This window comes from Parus major, chromosome 9 (assembly GCF_001522545.3).
Source record: "Parus major isolate Abel chromosome 9, Parus_major1.1, whole genome shotgun sequence".
Lineage (NCBI taxonomy): Eukaryota > Metazoa > Chordata > Aves > Passeriformes > Paridae > Parus > Parus major.
In genome coordinates this window covers 4,588,127-4,599,691 of record NC_031778.1, presented here as the reverse complement: position 1 = coordinate 4,599,691, position 11,565 = coordinate 4,588,127, and the positions used below count along the sequence as shown (strand labels likewise).

The 11,565-nt window shown below is 61.1% G+C and overlaps 2 protein-coding genes across 3 annotated transcripts; one reads left to right on the top strand and one right to left on the bottom strand.

The window, feature by feature from the left end:
- Positions 1-455: 455 nt before the first annotated feature.
- PROCR (protein C receptor) lies at positions 456-2,993 on the bottom strand. Of its 2 annotated transcripts, none has more exons than XM_033516830.1 (4): positions 2,679-2,993; positions 2,351-2,561; positions 1,237-1,503; positions 456-1,155 (listed from the first exon to the last, which is right to left on the bottom strand). In XM_033516830.1, the coding sequence occupies exons 1-4, from the start codon at positions 2,955-2,957 to the stop codon at positions 1,043-1,045; spliced, it is 870 nt and encodes a 289-aa protein (XP_033372721.1). In that variant the 5' UTR covers positions 2,958-2,993; the 3' UTR covers positions 456-1,042. The 2 variants fall into 2 exon arrangements, with proteins under 2 accessions (XP_033372721.1, XP_015492600.1); XM_015637114.3 differs by having other exon boundaries at positions 2,351-2,587; positions 2,679-2,802.
- Positions 2,994-5,053: 2,060 nt separating this feature from the next.
- Positions 5,054-11,565, top strand: PFKL (phosphofructokinase, liver type). Its single transcript, XM_015638350.3, has 22 exons — positions 5,054-5,183; positions 5,614-5,687; positions 5,777-5,854; positions 5,933-6,122; positions 6,272-6,437; positions 6,517-6,561; positions 6,647-6,755; positions 7,086-7,181; positions 7,261-7,353; positions 7,653-7,778; positions 7,866-7,930; positions 8,099-8,162; positions 8,248-8,394; positions 8,843-8,913; positions 9,000-9,087; positions 9,197-9,349; positions 9,487-9,651; positions 9,806-9,867; positions 10,191-10,302; positions 10,391-10,490; positions 10,606-10,711; positions 10,797-11,565. Exons 1-22 carry the CDS (start codon positions 5,099-5,101, stop codon positions 10,942-10,944), a joined length of 2,343 nt encoding a protein of 780 aa, XP_015493836.1. The 5' UTR covers positions 5,054-5,098; the 3' UTR covers positions 10,945-11,565.

The following is an 11,565-nucleotide window of genomic DNA, read 5'->3' as shown; positions in this document are numbered from 1 at the left end:
TGGAGATATGCAGGAGAGCTCAAAATCCCCTTTTGGGTGAAAGGGAAACATGGCCAAGTTTCTTATCAACACAATCAAAGTTTAAACAGTCAAAGTGGAGTTTTGAACTCAGATTTGGATTGTGGAAAAGGAAAGCTGTCCCCTCACAGCTGTGTGTGCTTGACCTCAGCATCTCACACTGAGCAAGGAAATGAAAAACATTGAGAAAATTACTTAATTGTGTCAAACCAAAGCTGGGAGAAGGTTGAAATGAGCTCAGGAGGTGCAACACCCTCCTACAAATACCACCAGCATCTTTCCAGAGACCTGGAAAACTTAGCACACAACCCAAGGTCTGGCACAGTGGCTGGCAATACCAACGAGCTCACCCAGCAGCAGCAGCATCTGTGGTCCAGGATGGATCCACAGCCCCACATCGGTGCTGCCAAGGGGAACAAGAGCAGCCAAAGATGTGGTGGGAGGTGATGGGTGGTTTTATTACAGCTGTGACATCCTCCCTCCATCCCCACTGGAACAAGGATAAATGAGGGTTTAACACCATCCTTTTAATGATTCCATGGCTGTTTCTCCTCCTGCTTTCCCCCCATGCCCCTCCCCTCCATTTTCCATCTATGCCCTGTGTTTCTGTGTGGATTCTCAGTGCGTTGCCCAGCGTGAAGACCATCCACAGGGCTGGGGGCTGCTGGGGAGGTCAGTCCAGCTGGGACAGGACTGGGAAGCCACCGGTGTCCTCAGGGAGCAAAGGCTGTGGCACTGGGGACACGCACCCCTTGTGAGGGATGGGCTCGGTCCCCGCCTCCACGGGGGGATGACAGATCCATCCTCTGTCTCTATGCAGGGATGATGGATCCAGCTCCTGCCTCCCCAGGGTGATGATGGATCCATGGAGAGTTGCTGGATCCTTGGGAAGACGATGGATCCATCCCCTGACTCCACAGGGAGATGATGGTTCTGTCCCTTGCCTCCAGAAGGTGGTGATGGATGCACGGAAAGATGATGGGTCAGTCCCCTGAGTCCATGGGGTGACATGGGACAGCCCACACTAGCAGCTCCCTCCTGTGCACAGGAAGATGCCCAGGGCTGTGCCCAGCAGGGCGAGGCTTCCCAGGACCAGCCCCAGGACCAGCGGAGTGCGCGATCGGCCGCTGACTTTTCCTGCAAGAGGCGAGAGGGTTGGAGGTGACAACTGGGCCACGCCACCGTGTCCCTGTCCCCAGCCCCGGCCCCACCACGAACCCGTCCTGGCGCTCTGAGCCTGCAGGATGCTGACACAGGTGGTGTTGAGGAAATACTGCAGGTCCTGGGTGGTTATGGGGTATTTCATCAGCTGTTCCTGGGCAAAGGTGGCCACCGGGAGCTCGCCGGGCCAGCGCCGCTCCCAGGTGGCATTGGGGACGTGGAAGCTGAGGAACGCTGTCCTGTTGAGGGACACCTCGTAGAAGCTCTGGGCTGTGCCGTTGGGGTAGAGGCGGCAGCCGAGGAGGCAGCGCAGGTGCTGGGTGACTGCAGAGACAGGGAGGGGACAGGGTCACCACGCTCCCACCCTCAGGATCCCGTGGCCCTCACCAGCGGCCTTGTGCCACCCAACCCACCCACAGCTCTGCTCCCCCTCTGTTTGAGCATGGCAGTGACTTTTCCAGCAGCTGGGATTATTTTCCCTCTCTTATCACAGCATAGCTCCGGTTTTACAGAGACGGAGGTCTTGGGCACAGAGCTGCTCGTGGCTGTCATGGATGGAGCGAGACACTGGGACAGGGACACTGGGAGGGCTGGGGCGGGTCATGCCAGAGACCCCACGGTGACACCAGGCTCCCCAAGGGTACAGCAATGTGGGGCTGGGGCAAAACCGGTTTGAGGGTAACCAAGGAAAGGAAAGGAAAGCACACCTCTGGCAGGAGCAGCAGAGGTGACACGGCTTGTGGGACAGAATGGGCAGGAGCACAAAACCATCGCCAGCAGTGTCCCACAGATCACACAAACTGTGGGATGCAGGCAGGGAGCGGGTGGGATGTAAGCAGGGTGCAAGTGGGATACAGGTGGGACGCAGGCAGAGCACAGGCAGGGAGCAGACAGGGTTCCTACACCTCACCACCCCACAGGCTGCAGCCCCCAGCCCTTTTCCGGAGGAACAGCAACAGGTTGAGCATTATCCCGTTCCCAGGGTGTGCTTCGGGGAAGAAATTCCCAGCTCCACAGAAGGGCTCTCTTTGCCCACAGCGAAGTTTTGCACATGGCCGTGTCCCCATCCTTTCTCCCACCTGTCCTTGGAGAGCCACCCCCGGGCCCTGGCAGCACGGAAGAGGCTCCCCTTCCCCGGGGCACCCACCCCTGTCCCCCGGGGAACACTCACATTTTGTGGGTCTCTCCATGTTGAAGAGCTGCACCAGCTGCCTGAAGTTCTTCAGGTAGGCGATCACCATGTCCTGCCGCCGGGCCCAGGCGTCCGGAGGCTCCAGCGGGAGCACCTGGGTGACATTATTCTCTTCCAGGAGATGGCTGAGCTGCCCATTCAGGCTGGCGTTCCCCCGGAACATGGAATTGCCCTTGTAGACTCGGGTCAGCTGGAGCATGGTGAAAGCGAGCGGGGCTGCGGGAGACGTGGGACATCACCCAGCATCCCGTGAGCCCCGTGTGCCCCCAGGACAAGCCCGGCGCCCCCCGCCGTGTCCCTGCCTTACCCGCCTGCTCCGCCCCGCAGCGCAGGGCCCCGCAGAGCAGCAGCAGCCGCAGCATGGTGGGGACGGGCACGGCGCTGGGGACGCGCTGCTGGCCCCACGGGCCGCCCGGGGGATGTTAAGAGGGCCGGGGAGGTGGGGCTGTGGGAGGAGGAGAGCGGGACTCCGGCCAGGTCTCTCCCATTTCCTTAACCCGAGGCACCCGCACCCCTTCCCTGCCGGATATGCCGGGCCCCACGGCGCCTGAGGATGCAGGATGAGGCTCCAAGCTCCACTCGGCATAGATGGAATTGGGCAAGCTGCCAGAATCTTACTCGGTTTCCCCATCCCTTGGCTGGGCAGGGCCCTGTCCCACTCCCCTGGGGGATGTGGGAGACCAGGGGAGCTCGGTGATGGGGACCATTCCCAGGGAATGGGGAGTATTGGAGCAGCCTCCCAGCACCGCACTGTACCCACCTGGTGCCGAGAGGGCATCCAGCAACAGGAACCCCCTCCCTGGAGGGGAGAGGAGACACTCTGGGTACTGAGCTGGGTCGTGGGGATGAGAAATCCATGCCAGGGATTCCTCCATAGGTTTGTTTTTTAATTACAACTAAAATAATTATAAATTAAAAATTTTAAAATGTGAAATTTGTAGTAAAAGCTCCAGCTCGTCTCATTGGCAGAGCATGGCACAGCCTGTGGTGGCATAGAATATAATCATGGAATGCCCTGGGTGGGAAGGGACCTGAAAGCCCATCTCATTCCACCCTCTGCCATGGGCAGAGACACCTTCCACTATCCCAGCTTGCTCCTGTCCCTGTCCATCCTGGCCTTGGACACTTCCAGGGATCCAAGGGCAGCCACAGCTTCTCTCTGAGACCTGTACCGGGGTCTCACCACCCCCACAGCCAAGAATTTCTTCCCAGCATCCCATCTAACCAGTTTGAAGGGGGGGACATTCTCTTGGGAATACTCAGGAGACGTCCCCTTGGGAATATTCTCTCTCCATCTTCCTTGTTGGCTCCTTCAGGCACTGCAAGGCCACAATAAGCTCACCCCAAAGTTTCTCTCCAGGCTGAACAATCCCAACTCTCCCAGCCTTTCCTCGCAGCAGAGCTGCTCCATCCCTCTGCTCATCCTGGTGCCCCCTCTGGACTCTCTCCAGCAGCTCCACGTCCTCCCTGTGCTGGGCCCCAGGGCTGGGGCAGCTCTGCAGGTGGGGTCTCACCTGAGCACAGGGGCACAGGGGCAGAATCCCAATCCCTTTCCTGCTGCCCACGTTGGGGATCAGCCCCAGCACAGGGAGGTTTCTGGGCTGGGGCATGGCCAGCCCTCATCACCTGCACCCCCAAGTCCTCCCAGGGCTGCTCCATCTGCTCATCCCTAGCCTGGACTGATCCCGGGAGTTGCCCTGACCCAGGGGCAGCACCAGCACTTGGTGGTGTTAAACCTCAGGAGATTCCCATGGGTCAATTCTGGAGCTTGTCCAGGACCCTCTGGATGGCCCTGCCTTTCAGCAGTGTTATCTCAGCCTGGTGTCACCTGCAGAGCTGCTGAGGGTGTCTCGAACCCTCTGTCTGTGTCAGTGATGCAGATCTGAACTGTCCCTGCTCCCAGTATGGACCCCTGGGACACCACTGGTCACTGATGGCCACTCGGAGCCACTGCCCCTCTGGATGTGACCATCCAGCCAATTCCCTGTCCAGCTAAGAGTCCATCCATAGAATCCAGCTCTCCAACACAGAGAGGAGGATGTTGGGTGGGATTGTGTCCAGGCTTCATAGAAATCCGGATAAATGTCATCCCTAACCTTTCCCTTTGTCCGCTGGGGGAGTCACCCCATCGGAGAAAGTCCCTGGGTTGGTCTGGCAGGACTTGCTCTTGGTGCCGGCGGTCCCGATTCACCTCCTGTCCTCCCCCTGCCTCAGCAGAGCTTCCAGGAGGGTCCGGCCCAGGATCCTCCCAGGCACAGAGGGGAGGCTGACGGGCTCCGCTCCCCAGGCTCCTCCTTTCCACCCTTTTCAAAGATGGGGACAAGGACTCCGTTTTTTTCCAGTCACCTGGGACTTGACCGGACAGCCAGGACCTTTCCAACATCCTGGAGAGCGGCTGGGCAGCTCCATCAGCCAATTCCTTCAGGACTCTGGGAGGACATCACGCAGGATGGCGCGGTCCGGGATGGCGGGGCGTGTGCCCACTGTCCAGCACGATATGGGGCACCATGTCGCGACACGACGCGACGTGTCACCCCGTGGGTCTCTCCGCGGCGGCGGGAGGGGCGTGTCCCGGGGCGTGTCCCCAGCCTGTGCGTGTCCCGGGGCGTGTCCCGGGGCGTGTCCCCGGTCCGTGCGTGTCCCGGGGCGTGTCCCGGGGCGTGTCTCCGGTCCGTGCGTGTCCCGGGGCGTGTCCGCGGCGGCGGCGCCGGTGCCGGGAGCGCAGCGATGGCGGCGGCGGAGCTGGAGCGGCTGCGGATGGCGGGGGCCGGGATGGCCATCGCTGTCCTCACCAGCGGCGGAGACGCGCAAGGTGCGCCCGGCGGGGCGGGGGGCTCGGGCCGGGCTCGCGGCCGCCCCGCGTGTCCGTGTCCGTGTCCGTACCCGGGACCGGAGCCCGCGGGCCGCGCTCCTCCCCGGGGCGGACGGATGGGGACCCCCTCCCGTGCGCTCCCGCCCGCGCCGCTTCTCCGTCCCCCTCGGGCCGTGGGAGGGCAGGGGCCCCAGGCGGGGAGCCCCACGGAGGAGGTGTGTTCGTCCCCGTCCCCCCCCCCCCGGGATCAGCGACTCCTCCCGGGCAGTTCCTCGTCGGCGGGCCCAGCTGTGCGCAGAGTTTACCCGGTTTCAGCCCACGTGGCTCCCCGCCCACTCAAGGGGACACCTCAGGGTCACCTATAGGATCCCATCCCCTGTGGGACGCAGGATCCCATGGGAATACTCCAGCTCACATATCATTTTTCCAGGTATGAACGCCGCTGTCCGCGCTGTCACCCGCATGGGGATATATGTGGGAGCCAAGGTCTTCCTCATCTATGAGGTTGGGGCTTGTCCTGGTCCCCGTCATGGCAGGGGGGATTCACCCCCCCTGTGCCCGGGTACCTTTCATCACCCTCTGCTTCTCCACAGGGCTACGAGGGGCTGGTGGAGGGTGGTGACAACATCAAACAAGCCAACTGGCTCAGCGTCTCCAACATCATCCAGCTGGTGAGGGTCACCATGGGGTCACAGGACCCCAGATTCCATTACCCCAGATGTGTGTGACGAGCCCCGTTCTGTCCCCAGGGTGGGACGGTGATCGGCAGTGCCCGCTGCAAGGCCTTCACCACGCGGGCGGGCCGGCTCCGGGCCGCCCGCAACCTGGTGGAGCACGGCATCACCAACCTGTGCGTCATCGGTGGCGACGGCAGCCTCACCGGCGCTGACATCTTCCGCTCCGAGTGGGCTGGGCTGCTGGAGGAGCTGGTCCGAGATGGTGGGTGAGCCCCTTCCAACCCTGAGGGTGATGAGGTCCAGAGGGTCACCCCGCTGCCGTGACCCCAAGGAGGGCTGGGCTCCAGCCCCATGATGGTGGGGACATGAGTGCCCTGAAATAACCGGTGTGGTGGCTATGACCCACCCCAGGGCAGATCAGCGAGGAGGTGGCGAAGAAGAACTGCCGGCTGAACATTGTGGGGCTGGTGGGCTCCATCGACAACGACTTCTGTGGCACCGACATGACCATTGGCACCGACTCGGCACTGCACCGCATCATGGAGGTCATTGATGCCATCACCACCACGGCACAGAGGTGAGTGGGATGGGGCTGGGGGCTGCCCCACCCCGGCCATCGCACCCACCCTCTTCTCTTCCCACCCGTGTCCTTGCAGTCACCAGCGGACGTTCGTGCTGGAGGTGATGGGTCGCCACTGCGGGTAAGCCCCTGTGGGTGGGGAAGCCCATTGGTGGGACGGGATGCCGCATTTCAGGGCCGGTGCTGCCACTGCTGTGTCTCCCCAGGTACCTGGCGCTGGTGTCCGGCTTGGCCTCGGGTGCCGACTGGCTCTTCATCCCTGAATCCCCTCCGGAGGATGGCTGGGAGGACCTCATGTGCGAAAGGCTCGGGGAGGTGAGGGGGCATTCCTACCATCCCATCCCCTGTTCCCCCCAAAAGTCCCCGCAGGGGCCCGGGCTGAGCCCTACAGCCGGTGCCCGGCCCCCGTGAAGCTTTGGGAGCTGCCACCATTGTCCCTGTGAACCGGGGCGCTCAGCCGAGTGCAAATCCAGCCCTCGCATGCCAGGGGCAGCGCTGGCTTGGGGGCTCAGCTGCCCGTGACCTGAGCCACCCCTGGGGCAGCACAGATGGTGGGAAGGGGAGGGCTCTCACACACAGCCCACGGTGAGTTTTGGCTCAGTTTTGGCTGAGCCGTAGTGGCCGTTTGTCCTCCCCTCGTGCCAGACACGCAGCCGGGGTTCACGGCTCAACATCATCATCATCGCCGAGGGCGCCATCGACCGCAGCGGCAAACCGATCTCCTCCAACTATGTGAAGGACGTAAGTGACTGCCCCGGCACTACCCTGGCACCCGCGGACACCGGTGGGTCCCCAACATGATGTTCCCTCTTCCCCACAGCTGGTGGTGCAACGCCTGGGCTTCGACACGCGGGTCACCGTCCTCGGCCACGTGCAGCGCGGAGGAACCCCGTCTGCCTTTGACCGCGTGCTGGTAGGTCCAGGGCAGGACATGGGGAGGGGGAACCCTGCTCCTGCCATCCCTCTGCCCAATGGAAAAGGTTTGCCAGCTGGCGTGAGGCTCAGATGGGCTCAGCCCTGCTGCGCTGTGCAAAATGTGCACCCATTTTGCCTCGTTTACTCCAAATTCCATTGATTTTTAAATAAAACCATCGGCTTTCCAGCAGTGAATCAGCAGCTACATGGTTTCCAAGCCTGTGGGAGCATGCCTGAGCATCCCACCCAGCTGACACTGGTGGCCCCAGTGTCACAGGTGTCCCTGTCCCTTTGCAGAGCAGCAAGATGGGGATGGAGGCAGTGATGGCGCTGCTGGAGGCCACGCCAGACACCCCAGCCTGCGTGGTCAGCCTCTCTGGGAACCAGTCAGTGCGGCTGCCACTCATGGAGTGTGTCCAGGTGGTGAGTACCAGGGAATTTGGGTGGGGGTCCCATTCCCCTCCCTGTGAACGTGGGTGTCATGGTGCTGCATCTTTCTCCCGGCCCAAGACAAAAGATGTGCAGAAGGCCATGGATGAGAAGAGGTTTGAGGAGGCCATCCAGCTTCGGGGAAGGTGAGGAGCACGGACCAAGACTGGGAGAGACATCCCTCTTGGATAGGGTCTTCTCCTTGTGGGGAAGCCATTGGCTTCTGCAGCCAGAAGGGTGTCCCCAGTCACACCCCAGGGGCACTCCTCCTTCTCCCAGACGTGCCTTGGGGACACATCACTGTGTCCTTGCAGGAGCTTTGAGAACAACTGGAACATCTACAAGCTGCTGGCGCACCAGAAGCCAGCTCAGGAGAAGGTGAGGGGTGAGGGGAGCAGCAGGGTACATCATCCCTGCCTTGGGGACACGCAGGGATGTGCTGTTCCCATCCCTGTCCCCACAGAGCCCCTTCAGCATGGCCATTCTGAACGTGGGAGCACCGGCCGCCGGCATGAACGCTGCCGTGCGCTCGGCCGTGCGCATTGGCATCTGCCAGGGACACACCATCTACGTGGTGAGCGACGGCTTCGAGGGCCTGGCCAAGGGGCAGGTAAGGGGCACGGTGAGCCTGGGACGTCCTGGAGCATGGGGTGTGTCACACTATATTAGGAACAGCGAAGCAGTACGACACTGACTCCCTTAGCTGCATTGTCCGAGAGAGCAAAGTTTATTATTCTTAATGTTCTTTTATACACATGTTCAAGAAGGTCCGAGAGGTAAAACTCTCATTGGTCATTAAAGCAACACATCACCAGCATTGGTTAAGTGGAACACCACCCCTTGACTGTTTTCCTAAACACCACCTGCAGAGATTGTTGTCCTCTACCAAGGACTGTTTGGATTCTTTCTTATGCTTCCTCAGGCCACAGTGAGAAGCCTATGTGACTTTGAGTTTCACACAGGCTCTGTGCTCCCTGCTTGCTTTTGCATTTAGCATCCACAAGGTTGGGCCTGGAGGAGGGGGGCTCTTCCCTCCCCTAAGCTCACCCCTAATGCAGGTCCGCGAGGTGGGCTGGCACGACGTGGCAGGATGGCTGGGCCGCGGTGGCTCCATGCTGGGCACCAAGAGGTGAGTACAGCCCTGGGGACAGGGACATAGGGGAGGGATGTCCCTGCCATCCTCACCCCACCGTCTGCCCCCCCTGCCCACCACAGGACGCTGCCCAAGACCTGCATGGAGAAGATCGTGGAGAACGTGCGCAAATTCAACATCCAGGGGCTGCTGGTCATTGGGGGCTTCGAGGTGCGGCAGAATCCTTGGCTCAGTGGGGGCCGGGGTGGCTGGGGGAATCTTTCTGGGATGTGGATCTGGCTGCAGGGCTAGCATTTCCCAATCCCTCGGCTGCCTGCAGGCGTACGAGGGGGTGCTGCAGCTGGTGGAGGCACGTGGGCAGTACGAGGAACTCTGCATCGTCATGTGTGTCATCCCCGCCACCATCAGCAACAACGTGCCCGGCACCGACTTCAGCCTGGGCTCCGACACGGCTGTCAACGCCGCCATGGAGGTGAGGGACACGGACGGGGACAGCTCACGGGGACACCGTGCTCCACCACCTTCATTGTGGCCTGGAGTGCCCAATGTCCCAGGCTGGGGAAGCAAAGGTAGCTCTCCCTGGTATGACGTCCCCTTCTTTGGGTACAGAGCTGTGACCGCATCAAGCAGTCGGCCTCGGGCACCAAGCGCCGCGTGTTCATCGTGGAGACCATGGGGGGCTACTGCGGGTACCTGTCCACAGTCACCGGCATCGCCGTGGGCGCCGACGCTGCCTACGTCTATGAAGACCCCTTCACTATCCATGACTTAAAGGTGAGCAGGCAGGAGCGGCTCTCTGGCTAAAATGAGAAGGAAGACTGGGGACGTTAGAGTGTTGAGGACATGGGCATGCCCTGCAGACACGGGGTTGATGTCAGGAGTGGATGGCTGTGGGATGGCTTCCGGCATCTCCGTGTTCATCTTGCAGGCCAACGTGGAGCACTTGACCGACAAAATGAAGACAGATATCCAGAGAGGGCTGGTGCTGCGGTGAGCTGGGGGCTCCTGGGGACAGTCACTGCAAACCCCAGCCCCAGGGCAGGGAGCAAGGCTGGAGTTGAGCCCTTCCCATGGCCAGAGAGGGGTCCTGGGGATGGTGAGGTTTGGCACAGTGGGCACGTGCCTGACCGTGGGGACACTAGGTGCCTCCGCTGCTGTCCCCAGCCCCAGGGTCCTCCTGGGGACACAGGCCAGGGCTCTGGGCCTCAGGGAGAACAAAACGGCTCAAAAAAGGTGTTAGGGGAAACAAAGGGGGGCCCCTGGGAATGCCAGCAGAAGGAGCAGCCTACCAAGCCCTTCCCTCTACCCCCCAGCAATGAGAAGTGCCATGAGCACTATACCACCGAGTTCCTCTACAACCTTTACTCCTCCGAGGGCAAAGGCATCTTTGACTGCAGGATCAATGTCCTGGGCCACCTCCAGCAGGTACAGAAGTACAGGGGACAGGGTGACATGGGCCTTGCTGGCCCTGAGAGCTGGGCAAGACCTGACATCTCCATTTCTTTGTCTCCAGGGGGGAGCCCCAACCCCCTTTGACCGGAACTACGGGACCAAGCTGGGAGTGAAGGCAGTGCTGTGGATGTCAGAAAAGCTGCAGCAAGTCTACAGCAAGGGTGAGCCGAGGGCTGGGGTTCCCATGGGGGGTGGGGGAAGGTGGTGGCTGCTGCTCCAGCCTTCCAGGCTTGGCCCGCAGTGAGGTGGCCAAGGTCAGCAGTGTCCCCCTCCCAGGGCGTGTGTTTGCCAACTCTGGAGACACTGCCTGTGTGATCGGGCTGCGGAAGAAGGTTGTGGCCTTCAGCCCTGTGACGGAGCTCAAGAAAGTCACGGATTTTGAGTAAGTCCCCACACCCCAGCAGTTCACTGGCTCCCAGGAGAACCTTCCTGGGGTATTTTTTCTAGAGCTGTTTCCCCCTGCACAGGCACAGGCTGCCCCAGGAGCAGTGGTGGTTGAACCTACGGCTGATGCTGAAGATGCTCGCCAACTACCAGATCAGCCTCACTGAGTACATCTCAGGGCAGATGGAGCATGTCACCCGTCGCACCCTCAGCATCGAGAAGGGCTTCTAGTCCCACCAGCCTGACCCATAGCCCCCGCTGTGTCCTCTCTGTGCCCACGTGCTGCTGGGGGAGCACTGTGTCCCCTCTGTTCTCAGTAGCCCTGTAGCTTTGCCATCAACCCCTTACAGCAGGCAGAGCCAGAACGGCACAATCCCGCCCCGAATCATTGCTGCGGGTTCTGGTCCCTGTGCGGATGCAGAAGAATTGCTTGAGCCTGGCCGCACAGCCCAGACCCTTAATCTTCCCTTAACAGTTTATTATTATTTAATGATGGGGTATTTTGAGTCCTTACTTAGCGGCTTGACCGCCTGAGCCAACTGCTGCTGCTTGTAGTCGCCTGCCCCACGTGCGGAAGGGGAGTGAGTAGGATGCAGAGCCATCCCGGAGTGGGTTGGAGCTGGTCCCAGGTACTTCTGGGTGCCCTGAGCCCCAGTGAAGCTCCATCCCCTGTGGGGGTCTCGAGGGCTGAGCACAGGGGTCCTGGCGAGCCCCTGTCCCCTTGCATGACGCTTGGCTGCAACCGTCACTGCGTGGCTGTGGGTGCCATGTCCGTCACCTCACCGTGACCCCCGGATCCTGCACCGACCGTGGCGCTGCTCCTCTCTAGAAATAAAACCTGCTGGAGCCAAA